Raw genomic sequence first — 27,936 nt, forward strand, 5'->3', positions numbered from 1 at the left:
TCCATTCATTTAGACAGCGCATAGTGACACTGGGTTGTTCACGATGTGCTGTCTTATACTGACATATTAACTTTACTGAAGTGTTTAGACCATGACTAGACATTACTTCCAGACAGGACGGGATGTCTATTCACAATCCCGACACTTCGTTAACGTTTGTTTGGTACTTACAGCAGAGCAAGCGTAATCTCGCTGTAAATGACAGGTTACAGCGAAATTACGCTTTGCTCTGCTGTAATATTTTTTCCAACTCCAGGCCATCCTTTCTATGAACTGGAGCCCAGAACTGAACTGCATATTCTAGATGAGGCCTCACTAATGCTTTGTAAAGTGGCAATATTACATCCCTGTCCCGCGAGTCCATGCCTCTTTTAATACACGACAATATCTTGCTGGCCTTTGAAGCAGCTGATTGACATTGCATGCTGTTATTTAGTCTATGATCTACAAGTACACCCAGATCCTTCTCAACAAGTGACTCCCCCAGTGTAGCTCCCCCTAGGACATATGATGCATGCAGGTTGTTCGTACCCTGGTGCATAACTTTACATTTATCTACATTAAACTTAATTTGCCAACTGGATGTCCAAACATCTTCCATAGACTGAACATTACTACATAGCTTTGTGTCATCTGCAAAAATAGAAATTGTGCTATTAATCCCATCCTCTAAATCATTAAAGTGTAGCTAAACGTTCAGCAAACTTCAGAAGTTTGGATTGGTGGGGGTCCGAGCACGTTGACCCCCACCAATCGCTAGAACGAAGCAGCTGAAGTGCTCGTGTGAGCACTCAGCTACTTAGTGTCTGTTCGGCTTTTTCCGGAAATAAATGTATCGGTGTATGGACTCAATACAAAGTCTATGAGCCCGTACTCTGATACATCGGCTTTCTGGAAAAAGCCGAACAGAGACGAAGCAGCTGAGTGCTTACATGAGTGCTTCAGCTGCTTCGTTCTAGAGTTTGGTGGGGGTTTCCGTGCTCGAACTCCCACCAATCCAAACTTCTGACATGTCACTATGACATGTCAGAAGTTTGTCGAACGTTTATCTACACTTTAATAAATAAGTTGAATAATAGTGGTCCCAGCACGGAACCCTGGGGTACACCACTTATAACCGGGGACCATTCAGATTAGGAATCATTGACCACAACTCTCTGGATACGGTCCTTGAGCCAAATCTCAATCCAATTACAAACAATACTTTCTAAACCTATAGTCCTTAATTTACCCATTAGACGTCTATGGGGGACAGTGTAAAATGCTTTTGCAAAGTCCAAAAACACTATATCCACAGCGGCCCCTCTGTCTAGGCTTCTACTCACCTCTTCATAAAAACAAATCAGGTTGGTTTGACAAACTCTGTCCTTAGTAAAACCGTGCTGGCTGTCACTTATAATACTATTTTTTGGCACATAATCCTGTATATAGTCCCTCAATAGCCCCAAACATTTTCCCCATGATGGATGTTAAGCTTACTGGTCTATAATTACCCGGGGAAGACCTAGAGCCCTTTTTGAAAATGGGCACCACATTTGCCCTGCACCAGTCCCTTGGCACTATACCAGTCACTAGAGAATCTCTGAATATTATGAAGAGGGGGACTGAAATTACTGAACTAAGCTCTTTAAGTACTCTAGGGTGTAACCCATCTGGTCCCGGGGCCTAGTGTACATTTATTTTATTCAATTTAGCTTGCACCATATCTACATTCATCCAATTCAGTATCAACTGATATATTAACAGCACTGGCACCGGCTACATCAGCTGCTCTTTCTTCTGTTGAATATACAGAGCTAAAGAACCCATTTAGTAACTCTGCCTTCTCTTAAGACCCTGTGACCAACTCCCCATTACCACTATCTAGGGGTCCTACATGTTCAGACCTTGGCTTTTTTGCATTTATAGGCTGGGTTCACACAGAGTTTTTTGCAGGCGGAAATTCTGCATCAAAATTCCGTTTGGAAGTTTGAGGCAGATTTTCTTCTCCCTGCACGCCAATTTTCACTGCGTTTTTTGCATGCGGCCATTGAGTGCCGCGGGCATAAAACTCTGCGAAATACGCTTTCTCTGCCTCCCATTGATGTCAATGGGAAGGCAGAGGCGTAAACGCCCGAAGATAGGGCATGTCCCTTCTTTCTCCCGTGAGACGGTTTTACCGCTCGCGGGAAAAAGACGCCTCCACCTCCCATTGAAATCAATGGGAGGCATTTTCGGGCCGTTTTGGACAAGTTTTGTGGCGCGGTTTCCGCTTCAAAAAACTCTGTGTGAACCCAGCCATATACTTGAAGAATTTTTTGGGATTTGTTTTACTATCCTTGGCCACCCACCTTTTTACAACCGTTTTACAAATTTTATTAAAGAGGCTCTGTCACCACATTATAAGTGGCCTATCTTGTACATAATATCATCGGCGCTGTAATGTAGATTACAACAGTGTTTTTTTATTTAGAAAAACGATCATGACCTATTTTAGCTTTATGCTAATGAGTTTCTTAATGGACAACTGGGCGTGTTTTACTTTTTGACCAAGTGGGCGTTGTGGAGAGAAGTGTATGACTAATCAGCGTCATACACTTCTACCTATTCATTTACACAGCATATAGTGATCTTATTACATCACTATGTGCAGCCACATAAACACACAGTAACATTACTGAAGTGTCCTGACAGTGAATATACATTACCTCCAGCCAGGACGTGATGTCTATTCAGTATCACGATACTTCTGTAGCGTCTCTGTGAGATTTACAGCAAGGCAAGCGTAATCTCGCGAGATTACGATGTAACCTGTCATTTAAAACGAGATTACGCTTGCCTTGCTGTAAATCTCACACAGACGCTACAGAAGTGTCAGGATTCTGAATAGACATCACGTCCTGGCTGGAGGTAATATATATTCACTGTCAGGACACTGCAGTAACGTTATAGTGTGTTTATGTGGCTGCACATAGCGATATAGCTATATCGCTATGTGCTGTGTAATTGAATGGAGAGAAGTGTATGATGCTGATTGGTCACTGATTGGTCAGCGTCATACACTTCTCTCCACAACGCCCACTTGGTCATCTAGTAAAACACGCCCAGTTGTCCATTAAGAAACTCATTAGCATAGAGCTAAAATAGGTCATAACTCTGTCAAAAATGATCATTTTTCTAAATAAAAAACACTGCTGTAATCTACATTACAGCGCCTATCACATTATGTACAAGATAGGCCACTTATAATGTGGTGACAGAGCCTCTTTAAGCTCTTTATAATTTACAAAGGCTACAGCTGTACCCTCAGATTTGTCTTTTTGAAATGCCCTTTTTACAGAAGGTGTAAGCCATGTGGGGTTTAATTTTAGTCGTTTATACTGGTTACCTATAGGAATACATGCACTATAATTACCCAAAGTAGATTTGAAAATCTCCCATTTATCATTTGTACCATTATTTGACATTAGTTCTTCCCAGTCTATATCCTGAATTGCAGCCTTCTTAAAATTAAGTGTTTTTGCCCTCCCACTGTAAAGGATCTGCCAGGCACAGCTTCGGGGTTAACGCCCATAGGTAATCAGTCTTCACCTGAGTCTATGTCTCTGAGACTGACTCCAGCTTCCACCACTCAGGCTGGCAGGCTTAGGAGTAGGAGAGCCTATCGCAGCCTGGCCAGACGGAGCTAGCTCCTGCCCTCTGTCTATTTATACCTGCCTTTCCTGTTCCTCCTTTGCTTGTGATTCTTCTCGTGTGGTTTCCTGGCCCAGCTACAGCTTCTGACTATTTGATCCTGCTCCATATTGACCCCGGCTTACTGACTACTCTCCTGCTCTGCGTTTGGTACCTCGTACACTCCTGGTTTGACTCGGCTCGTTCACCTCTCTTGTTGCTCACGGTGTTGCCGTGGGCAACTGCCCCATTTCCCTTAGCTTTGTGTACCCTTGTCTGTTTGTCTCGTGCACTTACTGAGCGTAGGGACCGCCGCCCAGTTGTACCCCGTCGCCTAGGGCGGGTCATTGCAAGTAGGCAGGGACAGAGTGGCGGGTAGATTAGGGCTCACTTGTCCGTTTCCCTACCCCTATCATTACACCCAGCCTGTGTTTGTTTTATACAGTATAGGTAAAATATAACTATATTGTGATCACTGTTACCGAGGTTTTCACGAACATTGACATTCCCAACAAGCTCTGCATTATTAGAATTGACATGCTGCAGATTGAGAATCCGCACCAGAGGTTAATTTCTGCTTGTGTTTTCTGCAGGGTTTTTTCCCACAACGTGTGGATGTTCAAATACTGCTACTGTAATATTGCTACTGTAATACTACTACTGTAATGCGCTGTGGAATTTCTGCAAGAAAAATTAGACAGAAATTCTGAAGTGTTGGTACCCTAAGACCATTCAGATTGATATAATGTAGTCGCATGTTAGCTTCCATATTAAGTTTGGGTAAAGAGGCTCTGTCATCACATTATAAGTGGCCTATATTGTACAGGATGTGATCGGCGCTGTAATGTAGATTACAGCAGTGGTTTTTATTTAGAAAAACGATCATTTTTGACTGAGTTATGACGTATTTTAGCTTTAAGCTAATGAGTTTCTGAATGGACAGCTTTTTGACCAAGTGGGCGTTGTACAGAGGACTGTATAAGGGTATGTACACACACACTAATTACGTCCGTAATTGACGGACGTATTTCGGCCGCAAGTCCCGGACCGAACACAGTGCAGGGAGCTGGGCTCCTAGCATCATACTTATGTACGATGCTAGGCGTCCCTGCCTCTCCGTGGAACTACTGTCCCGTACTGAAAACATGATTACAGTACGGGACAGTTGTCCTGCAGCGAGGCAGGGACGCCTAGCATCGTACATAAGTATGATGCTAGGAGCCCAGCTCCCTGCACTGTGTTCGGTCCGGGACTTGTGGCCGAAATACGTCCGTCAATTACGGACGTAATTAGTGTGTGTGCACATACCCTTACTCCACCAACATTACTGCAGTGTACTGATAATGAATATACATTACCTCCAGCCAGGACGTGATGTCTATTCAGAATCCTGACCACTTCTGTAGCGTCTCCGAGTTGCGTTTTATGCGGCGGATTCGCTGCGAATTTGCTGCAAAAAACTGCTATTTCTTGCGGGTTTTACCTCCCCATTGAATTCAATGGGGAAATCCCACAAATAAAATTCTGCACCGCAGGTCAATTTCTGAGCGTTTTTTTCCACTCAGTATTTACGCAGCATGTGGATGAGATTTGTTTTACCTCATCCACTTTTGCTGCTACTGTATTTGCTGCAGATTTTCCGCAACGACTTCCGTTGCGGAAACTCTGCAGTATTTACACAACGTGTGAAGTGATCGTAAGGGCATGGCCAGATGTGGCGGAATTGCTCTGGAATTCCACTGCGACCAGTCCGCTGCGGAAATCCGCAGCGGACATTTTCTCCATTGATTTCCACACCTTTTTAGTTAAGTTCGTGCACACGTTGCGGAAAACTCAGCTGCGGACTATAGGCTGCGGTGCGGAATTTGGTGTCCGCAGCATACACTAGCGGACTTGTTGCGGACTCATTGCGGAATTTCTCCATTGACACAACGGCTAATCCGCATAAATTTCCTGCACATTTTAGGCAAAGCCACAACAGGATCTGCAACGCAGATTATGTGCGGCATTGATGCGGACAGTGTCGGCAGAAACACGCCACGTCTGGCCATGCCCTAAAAGGGAGCACGTTGATTTGGGGGAAATTGTAATCTTCTGGAAAGTGAATAACCAAGTGTCTAAGGCCGGGTTCCCACGGGTTGGATACGCTGCGTAAAAATCATGCAGCGTATCTGACCTGGAACTCGCAGTACATTTCCGTTAGCGGAAAAAAAACATTCATACTTACCTCATCCCTCTTCTCTGCGCGTAGTCTGGCCTCCTGGGATGACATTGCAGGCCATGTGACGCTGCAGCCTGTGATTGGCTGCAGAGGTTACATGGGTTGAAACGTCATCCCAGGAGGCCGGACTGCAGGAAGAAGGAGGGCGTTCAGGGTATGATTTTTTTATTTTTTGCTGTAGTTGCGATTTTTGCGGTGTAATTGCTCTGAATACGCCACAAAAGTCGCAACACTTGGCTTTCTGCTGTGGGTTTTGCATCCCCATTGAATTCAATGGGGAACCCCGCAAAACAGAAAATCACCAAAAATGCAGCAGGTCATTTCAATTCCGCACCGCAGGTCAATTTATTAACGTTTACGCTGCGTTATTTTTCCGCAGAGTGGGCATGAGATTTTCTAAATCTCATCCACTTTGCTGCTACTGTAAATGCTGTGGAATTTCTGCACAGAATTCCGTTGTGTAAATTCCGCAGCGTTTAGGCTACATGGGAACCCGGCCTAAAACACATAATAAATCTGGTGCCATGGGCATGAGACCGTTTTTGGGAACAAATTGAGCCAGAATTCTGGCATATTTAGCTTCGTAAATCTCCACCTAAGTCCGTTTGAAATGTAAATGGGTCAGTAGCCCAATCGTAAAAAAACAAAACAGTTTAGTACGGTCTTAAAGATATGAAAAAGTCACATGCAAAAGAGATTCACAGTCATCTTTGCTGAAGTTTCAAGCATGATTTAGGTGCTTTTAAAAACTTCCCTGGGGGCAACCATATTGTAGGTACGACCCTCTCCCCCCCCCCCCCTCCCCAGGAGAAACAGTGGAGATGCATACAGAGCTTGCTATATTTTAGGATATATATACATTTTTTATGTGGATAAGTAACATCAGAAATAAAAAAAATAAAAAATGTTTATAATACGCATCAGATTTAAATAATCTGTACATTTCTGATTATACATTCCCCTTAATATCAGTGGACACCAGTGTTATATGTTCTACATAGGAAAGGCGACCAGAAGTTGGATGAACCTGACGGCGTTACAAAGTGATTTATCACAGACACCTAATCTCCTGTAATACACCATTGAGCTTGTAAATCCTGCTCTACTGTTATTATCTTTTGCTGAACCTGACAAAGTGCAGAGTACAGACTTAATGCTATGTAAACTCACCTTAATAAATATTTGCTTGGCTATAGAAAATATATTAAAAGAAATTAGTCTGCCTGTGACTTACTAACTTCTATCAATTTAGGCTCAGTTCACATCTGTGTTGTAAGAGAAGCCACAACGCTGTGATGGATCCATTGCACGAAAGGGACCAGTGGTGCCCGATGAAACGCTTTTACTTATAATGGGGTCCGTCGGGTTCTACTGAAGTATCTGTTGTTCTGACTGAAAAAACAGAGCTTCATGCAACGCTATTTTTCCTGTTAAATACCATGAAACCTGTGACGGACACTCCGAATGGAACCTTCGTTGCAAATGTGAACATAGCTTAGGCTCTGTTCACATCTGCGCTGGAGGCCTCAGTCACACATCCGTCAGAGATTAACAGAAACAATAGCGCAGCATACTGTGGTATTGTGTCCCACCACAGACACTACGTCAGAAAGCGGACAGAACCCATTAAAGTAAATGGTGCAATAAACCGTCACTTCCGGTTTTCCCTTGTTCTGCTCCTCTGATGGAGCAGAACAACAGAAAGGAGAGATGCAGGTGTGAACCCATTCTTTGGCCAAATTCAGACGACCGTAGTATACGTCCGTGTGACAGCCGTTAAAACAACAGCCATCACACTGTCGCATGTATTTCAATGGGGCCGTTCCCATGGCCGTTGTTTCAACGGACCGTGTGTAGAGGGTCCGTTGAAGTATAGAACATGTCCTACTTTCTTCCGTTTTCACGGATCCCTCAATAGACTCAAGTCTTTGGGGATCCGTGAAAACGAGACCCACACGGGTGCAACTCGGACGTTAAAAACAGCCGTTTTTCACGTCCGAGTTTACACTTGTTCGTGTGAATCTGGCCTTACTCTGTTCAATACTACAAGTAATGAGAATGTTTGGGAAGATCATTTTTAAAAATGGGACAGTTTTGTGCAGCATATGTCTACTTCAGACAGAACATCCAACATTTTTTAGTTGGCGTAATGGTGAGCTCTTCCATTATGCATATCTGACAAATTCTCCCTGTGGAGGATATTCATAATATTAATCTCTCAATGGGCCTTATATGGCGGGTTAACTGTCTAAAGCCTATTAAGATATGGCATAACATGAGGGCTTGCACCCAGTATGAGGCTATCACGTATTCAATGTCCTTTGCCAATAAGAGCGAGTCTGTGATTTGCCACCCTACTATATAAAGAGGAACAACTTCTACATTTTCTTAGTTTGCTTGTGGAATGTAGAGACACATGCCGTGGTTGTGTAGAAGGTTTCTGGTACTTCAGTGGTCTGATTGACCACTCGGAGATAAGAATGCAGTGAATTCATATGCAAGATATATCTGAAGAAAGTCAGAGGCCCACATTTACTAAAACTGGTGCATCTTATGTGTCTTAGTAAGGGAAACAGATGGCATAATGGACAAATATATATATATATATATATATATATATATATATATATATATATAAAAGGCACCCGCCTCTTGATGAAGTTGGCACATTTTGCACTGAGAGGCAGAAAAGCAAAATTTGCCCTATTTTCAGGCTACACCCACTTTTCTCCACTTTATAAATCTGGTGAGTGACTAGAAAAGTTGCAATTTTTACCGCAAATTTGTTGCATGGTGAGGGTTATGTATTTTCCTGTTACAGTTGACGCCAATACCTTGCATAAACTGCATAATAAAACTAGGTCAGTTTCTCTTTAAATGTGTGACAGAGTTGTGGGCATACTGTGTGGTTTCCTGATGTTCTTGGGAAGGAATTGGGGCAAATGTGTTCTTTTGAAGTCCACACAAACATAAAACAGCCTTTTTTTGGAGGTACTTTATATGTTGCAGCACTAAAGCTGGAGTAGGAGGTTGCTGAACAGGGCCGGCCTAACATTTCACCTGTAATACATGTGAATAAGGGATGTTATATCCAATTCACAGGCTCAGGGAAATATCTGTGTGGAATAATGGAACACACTGTGGATTTTAAAATCTGCAGCATGTTCATTATTGCTGCCGATTCTACGCTGAAAAGCCATGGATTAGCTCTATTGAATTACAATTGGGCTAATCTGTGTGCGGTTCTGCTGGCCAATCCATTACAGAAATTCGAGTTACAGCCACCGATTTTTTTAAAAATCAACTGCAGATTTACTTGTAAAATTTGTGCCATGTGAACTTACCATTAGGTTGGATGGTTCCCTGTGCAGTCCGTTCTGTTGGTGTCTTATACATACAGTTTACAAATAACTATACCACATCAGGCCATGTTCACACTTTGTTCGTTAACTACGTTCGGCGTATACACCGAATGTATTCATGGGGCACCATTTACCCGACATATGCCAAAAAGTGTGTCCATTTTTGCATACGCCAGGCGGTTAACCTTGGCAAACCTATAGATTTTCTGTATGGAATAGCGAAAGTAGACTACACTATTCTATGAAGAGGCATACAGTGAAAACACATATACTACCTAATATATGTTTTTTTTAATATGGGGTCCTATAGGGCAATGTATGCCACTGTATGCCTGTACAGTGGAATACGTCATAGCTTTCCGTTGGGGGTTATACGTCATCCCGACATATACCTCCGATGGAAGGCCCAAACAATGTGTGAACATAGCCTAAATTCTGCATCAGGTCAGATACGTAAATAGCAAAGTAAATATACCAAAGATTTGTATAGAGTATACCACGCATATTTGTGATGAAAAAAAAAAACTTAAGTCCACATGTATACGATGCGTATTACGTGCGGATTCACATCCACAGCATAATACAGTCCAGACAAAGTTAATTCGATTTCCAGTATTGCTATCAACATGTTGCAGAATTTTTCTGCACGTAGATTGACCTGCGGTGCAAGTTTTGAAATCCACAGCATGCCAATTTATCTCGTGTTTCAGAATTGTATCTGACATGTTTATAAAAAAAAAGCACCAAAATCCACAACATATAATCTGCACCTGTTTTCGCATCTCAACGCAAAATTTGCATCTAAAAACGCATAAAAAAATGCAATATGAAGGAAAATCTGATCCGCAGCATAATACAGTACCAGCAAAGTGGATGAGATTTCAACAAATTTCATCCATACGCTGAGAATTTGACATGCGGTGCGTTTTTTTAAATCCGCAGCATGTCAATTGTATTTGCGTAAACGCTGCTTATTTGATGCAGGATTTCCCCATTGAAATCAATGGGAAGGTGAACAAATAGCAGATGTTGCATTTTTTTGCAAAAACTAAGCTGAGAAAAAAATTAATCTTTTACTTACCCAGGTGACGTTTCATCCCATGTGACCACGGCAGCCAATCACAGGCTGCAGCAGTCACATGGTATGAAACATCATCCCAGGAGGTTGAGCTGCAGGACGGCGGAGGGATGTATTGCCATGACTACGCGAGTATGAATCTTTTTTTTTTTTTTTTTCAGTTTTCTGCAGCGAACATTGCGGTTGAAAATCTGCACCACAATGAGGTGCGGTTTTTTGTCCGGAATTCCCTGCGGCGTATAGGGCGGATACACTGCGTGCTTTTACGCAGTGTATCTGCTCTGTGCAAACATACTTTCCATCTGCGGCTTTGTTCCAGATTTTGCGCATCAAATTCATCAATGTATGCATGTTTTTTTCACTGAAAATTGTGATCAATGGTAATGCAAAGGAAAGCTTGAGGGTAAGGCCACACGGTGCGTCGTTGACGTGGTTTTGTTGCATTTGAAAACCGCATGCGGTCACCTGCATGCCTTTTTTGTCTCTGTAAGGGCGGATTTACACGAGCGTGTGCGTTTTGCGCACGCAAAAAACGCGGCGTTTTGCGTGCGCAAAAGGCACTTAACAGCTCCGTGTATCATGTTCATATGGTGCGCGGCTGCGTGCTTTTCACGCAGCCGCCATCATTATGACACTCCGTTTGGATGTTTGTAAACAGAAAAGCATGTGGTGCCTTTCTGTTTACATTAATTTTTTACTGCTTCCGCGTGGCGCGCGTGATTTTCGCGCACCCATTGACTTCAATGGGTGTGTGATGCGCGAAAAACGCCGAAATATAGAACCTGTCGTTCGTTTTACGCAGCGGACTCACGCTGCGCAAAAATCACGGACAGTCTGCACTGTCCCATAGACTTGCATAGGTCCGTGCGACCCGCGTGAAAATCACGCGGGTTGCACGGACGAAAATCACGTTCGTGTAAATCCGCCCTAATGCTGCAGTTCTGTCGCGTTTTTAAAGGAAATAATTGATGGACATAGTTTTCACCCGTGTTGAAGTTTGTTGGATGCTTCCGGTATATAGTTCATTACATTGTATTGCAGAACTGTTAGCAAAAACGCAAGCAGTTCAGCAACAACTTTGGCAGCGCGGTCAGTAACTGCATGCGGTCGGACATTATGAAGATGCAGTTAACTGCACAAAACACATTGTAATATGATAGCAGCAGTCTGTCCGTAACACAAATACCACCATTGACTTCTATTGAAAGATGACATGCTGCAGTTTAAAAATGCAACTTAAATGCACCGTGTGGCCTTACCCTTAGTTTCGGTTTGGCTTTTCGTTCATCGGTTCCTCCGACGGAAAGCTGCAACGGATCCCACCAACGCTGATGTGAACAGCCCTTATTGCTGCAGTGGTTGCTTACTAAGGGTATGTTCACATGGGCAAATGTCCCGAAAACGGCTGAAAAATCGGAAGCAGAACGCCTACAAACATCTGCCCATTGATTTCTATGGGAAATACAGCGTTCTGTTCCGGCGGGGCGCTATTTTACGCCTCATTTTCAAATGATGGCGGGTAAAAAGACGCCCCTTAAAAAGAAGTGCATGTCACTTCTCGAGCCGTTTTACATTGACACTATAGAAAAACAGCTCCAAAAACGGGCGTAAAAAAACGCTGCAAAAACGCGAGTTTGAATAAAAGACGGCTTAAAATCAGGAGCTGTTTTCCCTTGAAAACAGCTCCGTATTTTGTTAAGCGTGTCAACATAGCCTTAGTGGTTGCATCTAAGTGTTACTTTGTAGTGGATTTGGGTTTAACCCCTTAGTGACCACTAATACGCCTTTTTACGTCGGTCACTAATGGGCTTTATGCTAGGCTGACGCCTTTTCACGTCAGCCTAGTCTAAGTCCTGCACGGGTCTCCCGTGCAGGCAGGAGCCGGGGCTCTGCTGTCTGATGACAGCTGAGCTCCTGCTCCAACGCCCGCGATCGAAGTTTACTTCGATCGCGGCCGTTTAACCCGTTAAATGCCGCCGTCAATAGCGACCGCGCCATTTAACTGTGTTTACAGAGGGAGTGCGCTCCCTCTGTCACCCATCGGCGGCCCGCGAATGAAATCGCGGGTCTCCGATGGGGTGTCATGGCAGCCGGGGGCTTGATAAAAGCCCCCAGGTCTGCCCTGGACATATTCCTGTTAGGACGCGCCGGAGGCACGTCCTAACAGATTGCCTGTCAGATTTAAGACAACCTAACCAAAAACCTCGCACCAAAGAAATGGCATGTAGTGGGGTCCCCTATAGCAATTAAACCTAAAAACGAACCAATTGGGACATATCCCTAAAAAGAATATTGTACTCAACGTAAAAAGCACAAAAAATATCTTTATTAAATATAATGACAAAATAACACAATGATAGAAAAAGAGAAGTAATACAGCATATACGGAGACATATACAGCAGGGTCAGATGGAAAGGACCATGACCGACAGAATCAACCATATACTAATGATCACTAACACGCTCAAATAATAATATATGTTGAGAGAGCGTGGAGGATCAGAAGATCTGGGTGAACAAACGCCTCGACGCGCGTTTCGCCCGATAGACCGGCTTCGTCAGGAGGCTAATTTAAAATGGTACTCCAGGGTTATAAATAGACCTGGCTTGTGTTATTATTGGATATTATTTGAGCGTGTTAGTGATCATTAGTATATGGTTGATTCTGTCGGTCATGGTCCTTTCCATCTGACCCTGCTGTATATGTCTCCGTATATGCTGTATTACTTCTCTTTTTCTATCATTGTGTTATTTTGTCATTATATTTAATAAAGATATTTTTTGTGCTTTTTACGTTGTGCCTGTCAGATTTACACTGACAGGCAATAATGCTCTGGTATACGAAGTATACCAGAGCATTATAGCAGCGATCGGAACATCGCACAGTAAAGTCCCCTAGTGGGACTAATAAAATCAGTTATCAAAGTGAAATAAAGATTATTAATAAAAAGTACAGTAAAAAAATCAATTTTTTTCCATAAAAAGTGGTTTTATTTAGTAAGTGTAAAAAAATAAATAAAGCACACATATATGGTATCGCCGCGACCGTAATGACTCCATTAATAAAGTTAATATGTAATTTAAACCGCAAAGTGAACACCGTAAAAAAAAACGCAAAAAACCATGGCGAAATTGCAATTTTTTTCCATTGCCCCCCAAAAAAGTCATAATAAAAATGAATCAATAAGTCTCATGCACCCCAAAACAGTACCATTCAAAACTACGTCTTGTCCCGCAGAAAACAAGCCCAAAAAATCACTACATTGATGGAAAAATAAAAAAAATTACGACTCTTGGAAAGCGACGACGCAAAAACAAATAATTTTAGTTCAAAAGTGTTTTTATTGTGCAAAAGTCGTAAAACATAAAAAAACCTTAACATATGTGGTATCGCCGTAATCGTACCGACCCATAGAATAAAGTAACATGTTATTTACGTCGCATAGTGAACGGCGTCAATTTAAAAACGCATAGAACAATGGCGGAATTTCAGTTTTTTTTTATAATCCCCCCCAAAAAGGTTAATAAAAGTTAATATAAAAATTATATGTACCCAAAAATGGTGCCATTAAAAAGCACAACTAATCCCGCAAAAAACAAGTCCTCATACAGCTATGTAGACGAAAAAATAAGAACGTTATAGCTCTTTGAATGCGACTATAGAAAAACGAATAAAATAGCTTGGTCATTAGGGCCTAAAATGGGCTGGTCACTAAAGGGTTAAAATATCTCCATTCACATAATGCTGCATAGAGCTGCATTTCTAGGGCCTGCAACTGTTTCAATAATTGTTTTTATTTTTCTTAGTGTATAAGTTAAAAAAGTAAAATATATATATACAAATAAAATTAAAATCTAACAGTTAAACCTATCGAATAAATAAACACTTTAATGGAACATGTATTTTTAAAGTCCAGTTCCACTTTTAACCCTTTATGAACGCTCTTTTTTTTTTTTATAAAGATCACGTTTTACCTCAGGACTCTTGGCATGTTCAGAGGTTACATAGGACAACTATGGAATTTATGTAAATTTACCTAAAACTGAACGTTCCCGGCCGGGGCGGGGCTTAAAATTGTCCCGCAAATATTGGAAGTTATAAAGTGCCCGATAAGTAGGATTTTTGTGTAAATTAAATAACGTTTTTTTAAATAAAAAAAAATATAAGCACCAAGGTGTTCGGTTCATGCACACATGTGAGCTTCTTCAGCTTGTCTGTGTGGGGGTTGGGTGAGAGAACTGCAGGCCTCGGGGCTAACACCTCCCCTGCTAGGTTTGGATCCAGCTGACCTGAAGGAACAATGCAATAGTCCAGTCCTCTCCATAGAGGAAGGAGCCGGCACATCGTGCACTGGAGGAGCCATGCCAAAAAGAGCGGCACTTCCATTATAGCGAGTGGTCAACATGTTCGCTGTGGAGTGCATGCATGATACGGACTATTGTACCTTATGTCCTGGAGGAGAGCTACACTGTGACCCGGCCACTGGACATGAGGGGCAGCAAGCACCAGAGGCAAGCCAGCTAACTCCAGCCAACGACAAGCATGTCCTGCTCTCCACTGCACACCAGGGCAACTCCAGCAGCAGACCCGAGGACCCCCTCCATGCCCCCTTATCAAATAAGTCCTACTGCTGGTCTATTGACTGCTGCCAGCCCCCCTACTGTGCCATTGGTAGGTGTGCTGATTGTTATTGTTACTTAGTCATCCCAAATTTGGCATTTATTTGTAGGGGTGTTTCTCAAATAGACGTTTATGGGGGGTCTGAACGAAGCCTTAAAAAGGAACATGTCATTGCAGACGTGCTCAGTTCTCTTACCTATAATGGTAGAAATACCTTACAGGGGAATAAATTAATACAAAAGACAAAAGGGGCACATTTATCTAAGATTATGCTCCGAAAAAAAACCGGTGAGAGTGACGTGCTATATTATTGTGAAACACTTGTGGCATCTTCAGTGTTCTGTAACATACAGGACGGATTTGTAGACGATGCATGAAAGAGGTGTAGCTGTACAGCGCTGTGGAATATGCCGCCACTATATAAGAAACAAGAAATAGTTATTACGTGTCACTTTTTGGTGCAAAATCCTGGCGTACCTACATTAACATGAGGTGCCGCAAACCGGGTCAAGTTTATTATGAAGCTTGCTACATCTTGATTAACTGGCGCCAAAGTAAACTAAACGCCTGTAAAGTGGCAGGCTATCGACAAATGTGCCCCGAAGTCTTTTATACAACGTTAGTACAAGTTTTACAGTAGGATTATAACATACAACACCCCCAAATTTCGCGAAATACGCTTTCTCTGCCTCCCATTGATGTCAATGGGAGGTCAGAGGTGTGAACGCCCGAAGATTGGGCATGTCCCTCCTTTCTCGCACAAGACGATTTTACCACTCGCGGGAAAAAGACGCCTCCGCCTCCCATTTAAATCAACGGGAGGCATTTTCGGACGGTTTTTGACGAGTTTTGCGGCGCGGTTTCCGTGTCAAAAAACTCTGTGTGAACATACCCTTAAGAGCGGCTGAACTCTTTTTAGTTTAGCGTGTGAACATAGCCTAACAATAATTACTACATGTAAATGGTCAAAACGATCCAATCTACATTTGTCCTGCATTAAAATGTTCCCTTTTCTTCCCCGTTGTCGCTGTGCACATGCTTTGCACAAGCACTTTAGTATGAGGGCAGCACTGACATATATTTCATATGGAAGATTTGGGGCTGGGGCTAAAAACTTTCTAGTTAGTAAGCCCCACTGTCACCACTTTGCTCTGGTAGAAAAAGGCATTTAACCCCTTCCCGCTGTGGCCACTTTTGACCTTCCTGAGAGAGCCTCATTTTTCAAATCTGACGTGTCACTTTATGTGGTAATAACTTTGGAATGCTTTTACCTCCAAGCGATTCTGAGATTGTTTTCTCGTGACACATTGGACTGGGTTCAAGTGGTAAAATTTTGTAGACATGTTCAGTATTTAATTGTGAAAAACACAAATTTTGCGAAAAATTAGCATTTTTCGAAATTTAAATGTATCTGCTTGTAAGACAGGCAGTTATACCACACAAAATTGTTGCTAATTAACATCCCCCCATATGTGAATATTTGTGAAAAACGCCAACATTTAGAGAAAATGTGGAAAAATTTGCATTTTTCTAAAATTAAATGTCTTCTTGTGTTATACCACACTTTACGGTATGTTGTTTCGGCCTATTTTCAGCCATTTTTCAGGCCGTAAAAGCCCCGAAAAGCGGCTGAAAGTACAGGGGCTAAACGCCTCCAAACATCTGCCTATTGATTTCAATGGGAAACACGGCATTCCGTTCCCACGGGCGTTTTTTTGCGCGCAGTTTTTAGAAACGGCACGTAAAACACCCCCCCCCCTATAAAAAAGAGTGCATGTCACTTCTGGAGCCATCTTTGGGGCCGTTTTTTATTGTCTCAGTAGAAAAAACTTTCCAAAAACAGCCGTAAAAAACGCTTGATGCATAAAAAAACAGCTGAAAATGAGGGGCTGTTTTCCCTTGAAAACAGCTCCGTATTTTACAGCCGTTATTTGTTAAGCGTGTGAACATACCTCATAGTTAGTAGTTAACATTTCCCATATGTCTACTTTGTTGGCTTCGTTTTTTGAACATCCTTTATTTTTCTAGGACGTTACAAGGCTTATAAGTTTAGCAGAAACTTCTCACGTTTTCAAGAAAGTTTCAAAAGCTTATTTTGTTTTTATGGTTCAGTTCTGAAGTGGCTTTGATGGTCCTATATATTTGAAACTCTCATAAATCACCCCATTTTAAAAACTGCACCCCTCAAAGTTTTCGAAACCGCATTGATAACGTTACTTAAACCTTTAGGCCTTTCACAGGAATGAAAGCAAAGTATGTGTATTTGAATCTTTCAAAATTCATTTTCTTCTGTAGATATTCCATTTTAATTAGTTTTTTGTTCTGTAACGCAGCAACAGAGAAACACAACTCAATATTTATTACCCTGATTCTGATGTTCTTAGAAATATCTCATATGTGGCCCTGGTCTTGACTGCAACACAGGCCCCCGAACTGAAGGATCACCTTGTGAAATTTGGGGACTTCATTTTTTTTAAAGAAAATATTGTAGGTATCCTGTCCGGTTTGAAGAGGTCTTGTAGTGCCAAAACATAGGAAACTACACCCCGCAGGGAATTCACATAGAGGGGCAGTGCGCATTTTGACCCAACAGGTGTTTCATAGATTTTATTAGAGTTTTTTCCAATAAGATGTAGTTTTTGCTCAATTATTTTTTTTTTATTTGCACAGGGAATAAAGAATAAAAAGCCCTAGTATGGAAATACCCCATATTTTGTCATAAACTGCTGTTTAGACACATGGCAGGGTTCAAAAGAGTAGATTCATCATTTGGCTTTTGGAGTGCAGTTTTTTCTGGATTGGTTTCTAGGCGCCATGTCACATTTGCAGAGCCTTTGAAGTACCAGTACAGTGGAAACCCCCCAAAAGTGACTTTATGTGCGGAACTACAACCCTCGAGTAATTCATCTAGGAGTATAGTAAAAAATTTTGACCCCCAAAGGTTTTTTGCTGAATTAGAGTTGAGCATTGGAAACAAAAGGTTTTTTTTTTTCCAATTTTCACAAGGAATAAAGGAGAAAAAGCACCCCAACATTTGTAAAGAAATTTCTCCCTAGTACGGTTATTCCCCATATGTGGTTATAACCTGCTGTTTGGACATATGCGAGGGTTCAGAAGAAAAGGAGAGGTATTTGACTTTTGGAGCGTAGATTTTGCCGGAATGGTTTGTGGACGCCATGTCGCATTTGCAAAACCCCTGATGTACCAAAAAAAAAAAGTGACCATTTTAGAAGCTACACCCATGAAGTCCTTTATCAAGGGGTGTAGTGAGTATTTAGACCTCACAAGTGGGTGTTATTCGGAAATTAATAGCAGCGGATGATGCAAAGTGAATATTGCAATTTTTCCACCGCACAATATGTTGTGTCACTGGAGAATCTTACCCAATAGTCGTTAAGCAGGTTCTCCCCGGTATGGTAATGCCAAACATGTGGACGTAAACGGCTGTTTAGGCACACTGTAGGGCTTAAAGGGGAGGGAGTGCCATTTGGATTTTGGATCGTGGATTTTGCTTGGTAGTAGTTCTGCTTGAAATACCAGTAAAACTTCAGTTTTATAATGTGGGGGCATATGTAATCTGTGCACGGTACATCGGGGTATAATAAGGGGTATAATAATGGGGTAAATAATAAAACTATCCATAGACGTGTGGTACACCGTGAAGCAATCCGTTATGCACAGGCCAGTGTCGCACTGATAAACATTCATTCTTATCCCCCAGTTGTAACGCTCTGCGCATTTTTTGGACTTTTCCTCCTTTGTAGTTTGGGAAACTTTGCTGGTAAAGTGTTGCCCTGGTATAATATGTGTGCCCTCGCTTCCAGCAGACGTGCTGTGGCCCTGCCCTTTTTGGTTCCCAAATACTGGCGCCTTGATAACCACTTCTTAAAACTAAAGGAATGTTCCCCACTGGCCTGCACATCAGGATGTTTTTTCATCACCGCATTGCTAGTGCCGTAACTTTTTTTTCTTGGTTTTCCATCCTCGTAGCGGTTTGAGCACTTTTTTATTTACATTTTTTTGCGGGACAAGCTGTAGTTTTTATTGGTACCATTTTCGGGGCATGTGACTTCATGATCACAATTTTATTCCATTTTTTTTGTGAGGCTAGGGATCAATAAACAGTGATTCTGGCATTGTTTTAAAATTTTTCTTTAGTGTTCACAGTGCAGTATAAATGACATGTCAACTTTTCTTCGGCAGGTCAGTACGTTTACGGCGATACCAAATTTATATAGTTTTTTTGTTTTTTTTTTATGTTTCCCTCCGGCCTGCACATCAGGTTGTTTTTCTTCCGCGCACTGCTAGTTCCATAACCTTTTTATTTCTCAGTCGATGGAGCTGTGTGAGGTCTTTGCGGGATGGGCTGTCCTTTTTATTTGTTCTGTTTTGTGGTAAATATGCCTTCTTTTTTTTTTTTTTTTTTTTTTTATTTATATATATATATATATATATATATATATATATATTATATTCCATTTTTTGGGAGGCGATGTGACCTAAAAACATCAATTCTGGCATTGTTCTTACTTTTTTTTTTCTTACGGTGTTACCCGTGCAGGACAAATTCTGTGATAATTTGGGTCGTTATGGACGTGACTATACCAATTATGTATAGTTTGTTGTTGTTGTTTTTTAGTCGTTTTTCTTTTCTTTTTTTCAAATGATAAAATACTTTTATTATTGTAAAAAAAAGAAAAATAGTTTTTTTTTAACTTAAAGCTTTTCATTTTAAACATTTTAATAACTTTTTTTGTTTTGTCCCACTAGAGGACTTGAAGGCCTGCACCACTGATCGCTATACTAATACACTGCAGTTCCAACGTAGTGCAACGGATTCAAGCTGTCAGTGTGACACTGTCTACAAGCCTATTAGGACCTGCTGGAGACGGGTCCCAATAGGCTTCCGTACGTGGCAGACCAGGAGGCCATTGTTAGGTCCCAAGTTGTCATACTAACCATTGGCTACAAACCCCATAGATGTCGTGGGATGAAAGGGGTTAATTGACCGGATCGGAGGCTAGCTCTGGTCCTGGCCGTTACATCAGGGTGTCCGCTGTAATATGCAGCTGATACCTGGCGGTGATGGCGCAGCTCCGCTTCTGAGCCCGCGTTATAACCACAACGAAATTACTGTATTTTACGGAACCACTTCATGACTATGCTGTATATATGGCACATGTCGGGAAGGCGTTAATAGTTAATGAACCTTTCACTGCACTATATAATAGCTAAACCTTAAAGGGGTTTTCCAGCTTCTGACAACTGATGACCTATCCGCCGGATAGGTCATCAGTACATGATCTGTGGAGGTCCGACACCCGGGCCCCGCACAGATCAGCTGTCCGGTGCCTCTGTTCACCGGACGTGCATGCCGGAAGCAGTTGGCTCCTGTCACGGAATAGCAGCCGAGCTGCTGTACTGCAGCTCTGCTCCTATTGAAGTGAATAGGAGCAGACCTGCAGTTCTGCAGAACGGCCGCTATGCTATGTATGGAGCCAACTGCTTCTGGGCTCCCGTACATAGCATTATGTGCCACAACATCCGTTGCCTGGAGGCCATCGGAGCGGCTTATCGGTGCGGGGTTTGGGTGTCTGACACGCACCGATGACATACTGCTGAACTATATATGTTGCTTGGGTTTGTGCTGTGTCGGGTTCTTATTTACGTTGGCTGCCTTAGGCTATGTTCACACAGAGTTTTTTGACGCGGAAACCGCGTCACAAAACTTGTCAAAAACGGCCCGAAAATGCCTGCCATTGATTTCAATGGGAGGCGTCGGCGTCTTTTTCCCGCGAGCAGTAAAACTGCCTCGCGGGAAAAAGAAGCGACATGCCCTATCTTCGGGCGTTTCTGCCTCTGACCTCCCATTGACTTCAATGGGAGGCAGAGAAAGCGTATTTCACGGTGTTTTATGCCCGCAGCGCTCAATGGCCGCGGGCGAAAAACTCAGCGAAAATCGGCGTGCAGGGAGAGGAAAATCTGCCTCAAACTTCCAAACGGAATTTTGAGGCAGATATTCCTCCTACAAAATACTCCATGTGAACATAGCCTTAGGCCCTGTTTTTTGACGCGGAAACCTCACCGCAAAACTCCTCAAAAACCGCCCGAAAATGCCTCCCATTGATTTCAATGGGAGTTGGACGAGTTTTTTTACCGCGAGTAAAAAAAAACGCGTCGCGGTAAAAAGAAGCGTAATGACCCATCTTGAGGCGGTTTCCGCCTCCAAAACCCATTTCAATCTGTCAGAAAGAGGAAAAAAACGCCTCGACGAGTGTTTTGACGAGTTTTTGTCAAACCACTGTGCAAAAACTGTCTGGAGCAGTTTTTGCAGGAGGAATTTTCCTCCTGCAAAAAACTCTGTGTGAACATAGCATATGTGGAGCCTTTTTAATGTGGATGTATCACTTGTTTATTTCCTTAAGCACTTCCTAATATATCAGATTAATTTTATGTGTATGTAACGCATAAGGCCTTTTGCTATGCAAATACAAGATATCCCTGATAGCAGTGGCATTGCTCGAAACTGAAGACCCCTGGCGGAGCGCGAATCAGTGCTCAAAAATGTTTCCAGTATGTGCCACTTTAGCCCTGCCCCGAACAATTTGTCCTTTTCACAGACACTGGTATCTACTGTAAATATAACGTTCCACCTCACAATTCTGCTGCTAGTACTTGTGCCTGCTAAAGTGTTCCAGTGCTGTACAGAAGGAAGTGATTGTGAGCAGCCGGTCACTTTCTCCTTCTTGATGTTCTATGTAACTGGTGAAAATCTTGGTACACACTGGGACAGAGAGCCACAAGCATGTGCTTTGCCTACAGATTGCATGGCATTTTTTTTTTCTTCAATTGGCTTCAGTGAAGAGAGAAAAAGCCAACAAACCATGGTCACGTTTAGTATATAGTTTTGTGTCACATCACTGCCCCATAGTGGGAATTTCCGGGAGGTTTTCTGAGCATTTGGGGCAGGGCCTAAAATGTTTTGCTAATAGGATTCAATTTTGGAAGATATGCTACAGTCAAGTGTGCATGTGGCCTAATTGAAACGCAGATTTTATCTGTCAGGCTGCAGAAGAAAACCTACGGTATGTAAACTTGCGCCAGATTCGTAGCATAAATGTCTGTCCCATTCATATGAATAAGTTGTGTAGAAATCCATGCACGTGCTGCAGAAACAACCCCATTCAGATGTATGGAACAGATTATCAGTCACTGAAATTTCTGCAACAAATCTGCCTGTGAACATACCATAAACATTTTTATGGGTGAGAATGATAAGGATCATGTCCCTGTTAACACCTTTCTTTATGCATACGTAATAAAAAGGGACTGTACTCTTATCACAGGATAGCTAGGACCCCCACCAATCACGAGAATGGGCTTACTTTGCTGTTCCTGGGAGCCCCATAGGAATGCTGTGGTAGTGCGCATACTCGACCACTGCTCCATTCACCACCCCATAGAAAAGAATGGAATGGTGGCCTAGCATGCTCACTACCGCTCCAATCCTATGGGTCTCCCAGGAACGACAAAGTAAACCCGTTATCGGTGGAGGTCACAGTGGTCTGAACGCGACCGATCAGATATTTATCACCTATCCTGTGGATAGGTGATAAATATTGATTACACCTTTTAAAATATGTTTAGTGGATTCTTCTTAAAAAGATCGTTTTGAATGTGATTATGTATTACGGTTTCTAAATTTACATACATATTTTTTATTTTATTTTTTTGTTCCAGGAGAAATTCATAACAAAAATGAGAAGAAAGAGAAAAAAATGGTTATGAAGAAACCTTTGGGGACCATCGAATACATAGTAAGTCACATCTTGTGTTTTTTAACAAACACTATATACATTTTTGCTTATGTGTTTGAATTACAGTATTACTATTATGACAACATCATTAAAATGTTGCTAACACTAGAAAATATTATGGCATATTTTTTGCCATTCCTGTGAGTTTCAATACAACTAGTGGTTCCCTTCAGACAGCAAAATAAGTAAATTATTACAAGGATTTGTTCTATATCCTCTTGAAATGATATTTAAAGAGAACATTTCACATGCCCATACATGTGCGGCTAAGTGCACCATGTAATAGGCAGGGCTGCGCAAACCTTGTCTCACTTTAAAAAAAAAAGTTCTATCCTCCTCCATTATTTAGATATCGGTGCTGTTAAATTTGGCACCCGATATGTAAATAACCCCCTGAACTGTCAATGGTGCGTTTCTTCATTTCTAAATCGCATGGGGGTGTGTAACTAATTGCACTGACACTGTCCAATCGGCTAGGGACAGAGTCATCGCGGCTTGTGCTGTGTGATTTCTCTCTCTCACGAGATCACACAGTCTTGTCGCCGAGAGCTGAAGAGTGAGAGCGCGTGCGCCCAGCCCAGTCGCCGCTGCCGACAATACTCCCGCCACCACGGAACAGAAGAATAATTCACATTCTTCCTCCTCTTCTATTCTGTGGCGGCGGAGCTGTTCGTGCATGCGTGCTCTACTCCCTCCAGCTCTTGTCAGACCGTGAAGAAAACACTGATCTTGCGAGAGAAATCACCCAACACAAGCTGCTGTGACACTGTCTGTAGTGGATTGGACAGTGTCAGAGCGATACGTAACACGCCCCCATGCCATTTACCTGCCCCATTGACCGTTCAGGGGTATGGGCAAGTGAAAGGTTCTCTTCATAGGTATTAGTATGGGTAGTGCTTGCTTTCTTTCTCCAGTATTCGTTGCATTTAGGTTATTTGTGCCTTTAGGGCACATCACGTATCCGTGACTGCAGCTAGACTAGTCACATCGTTAAATCCACCCCTTCTCTCATTAGAGGATCCCTGTACTTTACTCTACAGCTTTGCTATTTCAGATTAATTGCTTCGCAATGCCATTACGAAGGAGAGCTAATTTCCATTATAGCACGGATAGAATGATTATACATAACAAATAAAATACCAGCAACTAAACCACCGGTGTGAGACAATTATCAGGTTACAGCTGCACATACACTGAGGGAAATGTATGCTAGGGAAAGGTAGGGAATCTATTTTTACGAGCCCCAAAAATGTTGGATCGGATAAAAGAAATTTCTGAAATTTAGAACAGTCACCATACTAGTGACTATAACACTCAGTGTGGTTAAACAAATAACAATATAACCCTAGACATCTAGTTTAGCATAATATAGTATACTAAGAAAATATATTAGGCCTCATGCATACGACCGTAAAGGTTTTTACTGTCCGCAAATACAGTTCTGACTGCTACGGATACACATCCATAGCCGTCCGCAATTACAGAATCGCCCATAGACTTCTATGGGCGAGTCCGTGCTGCAATTGTGGACAAGAATAGGACATTTTGGATCATTTCTAAGGCACGGACACGTCCGTAAATATACGGAAAGGTGTCCATGGCCAATAGAAATGAATAGGTCAGCAATTTCGTCCGTAATTACGGATGAAAACTACAGTCGTAGGTATGGGGACTTATTATTTTAATAGCTCTCCAAAATATTTTTATTAAGTTGTTTTTTTTTTTTTTTAAATATAAATAACAGTACAGAAACTTATAATGGATTAAACAGCACACTGGAGATAAAGCCATGGTAAAGACAGAAAACAAAATTATACTTGTGTTGATATCCAAAAGGTGTACATGGGTCATAGACAGAAAACATTGTCACAGATGTCGGTGGAAAAAGGAGGAAGGATAGAGTGTGGGTGTTCACCATTCGTGAGAATGGGACAAAAGCATGGTAGGGAAGAAGGGGGTTAAGGTATAACCTAATCAAGACCAAAGCCAGTCATTCCCCATATATTACTATAATTAGATGCAAAAGTTTTTTATATAGTACAGGAACCATTGCTGTCCACTAATAACATATCCGGGAATTGCTGATAATGCTATTTTATCAAGAGTACCTTCATACAAGGGGAGCCCTTAATAGGACATATTCGAAAATCTGCAAGTTTTACAAAACCTCAATTACATGGAACGGAAAAAAATCTATGCATGCAGCAAAATCTGTATATAATTTTTTTTAGCGCATCTGAACTAGGGCTGGGCAATTTAATAGAATTAAATCGATTCGCCATTTAAGTGAAGCACAATTCTGATTTTGCATCCAAAGCGATCTGGCTGGGGACTCCAGGCCTAGAGAAAATCCTTTATATATGGACTGTGATGTCAGGAGCTTACAACACCAAAGTCTCTGGCCAGAGCATCAGAAACACTCTGAATTCCCGGGCTGAGTGAAGCCTGATGTACTGATGAGTGCCCCAACATCTATATTTAATGTATACCTGTGACGGATGCCATGCAGTTGCATGCGTCACACATAGGCTCCCATGTTAAGAAAAAAAAAAACTATACCACTTGTTTTTTTTGTTTTTCGCAGGATCACTAAGAATGGAATATCGTAGTCTATTACACTGTTCCATCATTAAAAAAATAGATATATTGATATTTACCAGCATGACAGAAACCAATAGGACACTCTTTTGGCTTCCGTCAGTCTAATGAAGCCCTATGGGCGCTTATAGCGTGCACGGCGGGGGCTTTCCTTTTTTTAATTATTTTTTATTAGTTCCCTTAGGGGACATGAACAAGTGATCGTTGGATCGCTTGAGTGATATACTGCAATACTAATGTATTGCAGTACATCGTAATACTAGGTCTCCTTTAAAGACCTGCCAAAGGCAGGGCATCAAATGAGTACAACGATGGTGGACCTGGGGGACATCCGGGGGGTGTGATGACTCGGAGGGGGGTGCGCCGCTGATTCTAAAGATTTAAATGCCACAGTCGCGATTGACCGTGGCATTTAAGGTGTTAAACGAGCGGAATCAACGTGATCTTTGTTTCCGCCTGTTGCTGTGAGTTGTCTACTGCATAACACAGCCGTCACCTGCTGAGTATAGAACGCGCTTGCCTGTAAACGCGCTCCATACTTCCCCTTAACCCTGATCACGTAGAGTTACGTGATAATGCGTTAAGGGCATGTGAGTAGATCTTCTCCTCTTCTTTTGTTTCGTGGTAGCGGGAATATCGTCGGGAGCGGCGATGTCTAAGATGTGCGTGCGAACGGGCTTGCGCACACGCTCTCTGCAGAATGACAAAACTGTGTGATCTCGTGCGAGAAATCACACAGCACAAGTAACTCTCACACTGTCCGTAGCTGATTGGACAGTGTCAGAGCGATAAGTAACACGCCCCTGTGCCAGTCAGAAATAAAGAAACGCCCCATTGACAGTTCAGGGGGTTATTTAAATATTGGGAGCCAAATTTAACGGCACAGATATCTAAATAACGGGGGAGGATAGACATTTTTTTTTAAAGTGAGACAAGGTTTGTGCAGCAGTGCTTATTACATGGTGAACTTGTATGAGCAGGTGAAAGGTTCTCTTTAACCCTTTCACGACCAAGGACGAAAATGTACGTCATGGTCGGCTGCTAGTTCCTGCCCCAGGACGTTCATTTTCGTCAGTATTTAAAACTGTCACTCTGTGTAAACACAGAGTGATAGACCCGCGCTGACAGCTGTCCTAGACAGCTGACATATCGGTCTCGCCGGACAGCTCACCATCGCCGCTGCTTTCGGCTACCGATGCTTGTCACGGCAATCGGAGGTCAGGCAATGACCTCCGGGTTGCCATGAACGGAAGCCTCGGAGGAACAGCCTCTGGCCGGTCCTCCTCGGCTTCCTGTCAGAGTGACCGTTACGTCACAATGACAGTTAGGCCTCATTTACACGAGCGTGTGCGTTTTGCGCGCGCAAAAAACGCTGCGTTTTGCGCGCGCAAAAGGCACTTGGCAGCTCCGTGTGTCATCCGTGTATGATGCGCGGCTGCGTAATTTTCGCGCAGCCGCCATCATAGAGATGAGGCTAGTCGACGCCCGTCACTGTCCAAGGTGCTGAAAGAGCTAACTGATCGGCAGTAACTCTTTCAGCACCCTCGACAGTGAATGCCGAACACAATATACACCAACCTGTGAATAAAAAAAGACTTTCATACTTACCAAGAACTTCCTGCTTCCCCCAGTCCGGGCTCCCGGCCGTTGCCTTGGTGACGCGTCCCTCTCTTGTCATCCGGCCCCACCTCCCAGGATGACGCCGCAGTCCATGAGACCGCTGCAGCCTGTGATTGGCTGCAGCCTGTGCTTGGCCTGTGATTGGCTGCAGCTGTCACTTTGACTGAACTGTCATCCCGGGAGGTCGGACCGGAGTTATCGGTAAGTCAGAACGTCTTTTTTTTTTTACAGGTTCATGGATTTTCGGAGCGGAAGTCACTGTCCATGGTGCTGAACCAGTTTAACGCTTTCAGCACCGTGGACAGTGACTGTCTCCTGACGTCGCGTACCCGAACATTTTTTACCGGTTTCGGTCAAAACGAGTTTGGCCGAACCCGGTGAAGTTCGGTGCGCTCATCTCGAATTTGACACTCCGTTTGGATGTTTGTAAACAGAAAAGCACGTGGTGCTTTTCTGTTTACATTCAGGAGTTTGACAGCTCTTGCGCGAATCACGCAGTTCGCACGGAAGTGCTTCCGTGCGGCATGCGTGGTTTTCACGCACCCATTGACTTCAATGGGTGCGTGAGTGCGCGAAAAACGCACGATTATAGAACATGTCGTGAGTTTTTTTCTGCGCACACGCGCTGAGCGCAATTCACGCATCGTCTAAACTGCCCCATTGACTAATTATACGTCGCACGCGCGTATAATACGTTCGTGTAAATGAGGCCTTAGAGTACATTACACTACCTGTGTAGTGTAATGTACTCTAGCAGCGATCAAAGCTGCAAGTCTAAGTGTCCCCTAGTGGGACAACTGAAAAAAGTAAAAAAAAGATAATAAAAATGTTTTAAAAAAAGTGTAAAAATAAAAGTTATAAGTTATATAAACAAACACTGCATTTTTTTCCTATAATAAGTCTTTCATTATAGGAAAAAAATGAACACGTTAAAAAAAGCACACATATCTGGTATCACCGCGTTCGTA

The 27,936-nt window shown here is 42.6% G+C and overlaps 1 protein-coding gene across 10 annotated transcripts in view; it reads left to right on the forward strand.

Annotated features, from left to right (window-relative positions):
• The window catches only part of NCOA7 (nuclear receptor coactivator 7), a 247,757-nt gene that overhangs the window by 121,987 nt on the left and 97,834 nt on the right, over positions 1–27,936 (forward strand). For 9 of the 10 annotated variants that reach the window (XM_075862323.1, XM_075862326.1, XM_075862325.1 and 6 more), the window contains one exon: positions 22,674–22,750. In XM_075862323.1, the coding sequence (XP_075718438.1) occupies positions 22,674–22,750 (77 nt within the window). Of the gene's footprint in view, positions 1–14,672; positions 14,985–22,673; positions 22,751–27,936 lie in introns of those variants that run through there. The other variant, XM_075862328.1, reaches the window with a different exon arrangement.

The sequence above is a fragment of the Rhinoderma darwinii genome, chromosome 4, assembly GCF_050947455.1.
Source record: "Rhinoderma darwinii isolate aRhiDar2 chromosome 4, aRhiDar2.hap1, whole genome shotgun sequence".
Classification (NCBI taxonomy): domain Eukaryota; kingdom Metazoa; phylum Chordata; class Amphibia; order Anura; family Rhinodermatidae; genus Rhinoderma; species Rhinoderma darwinii.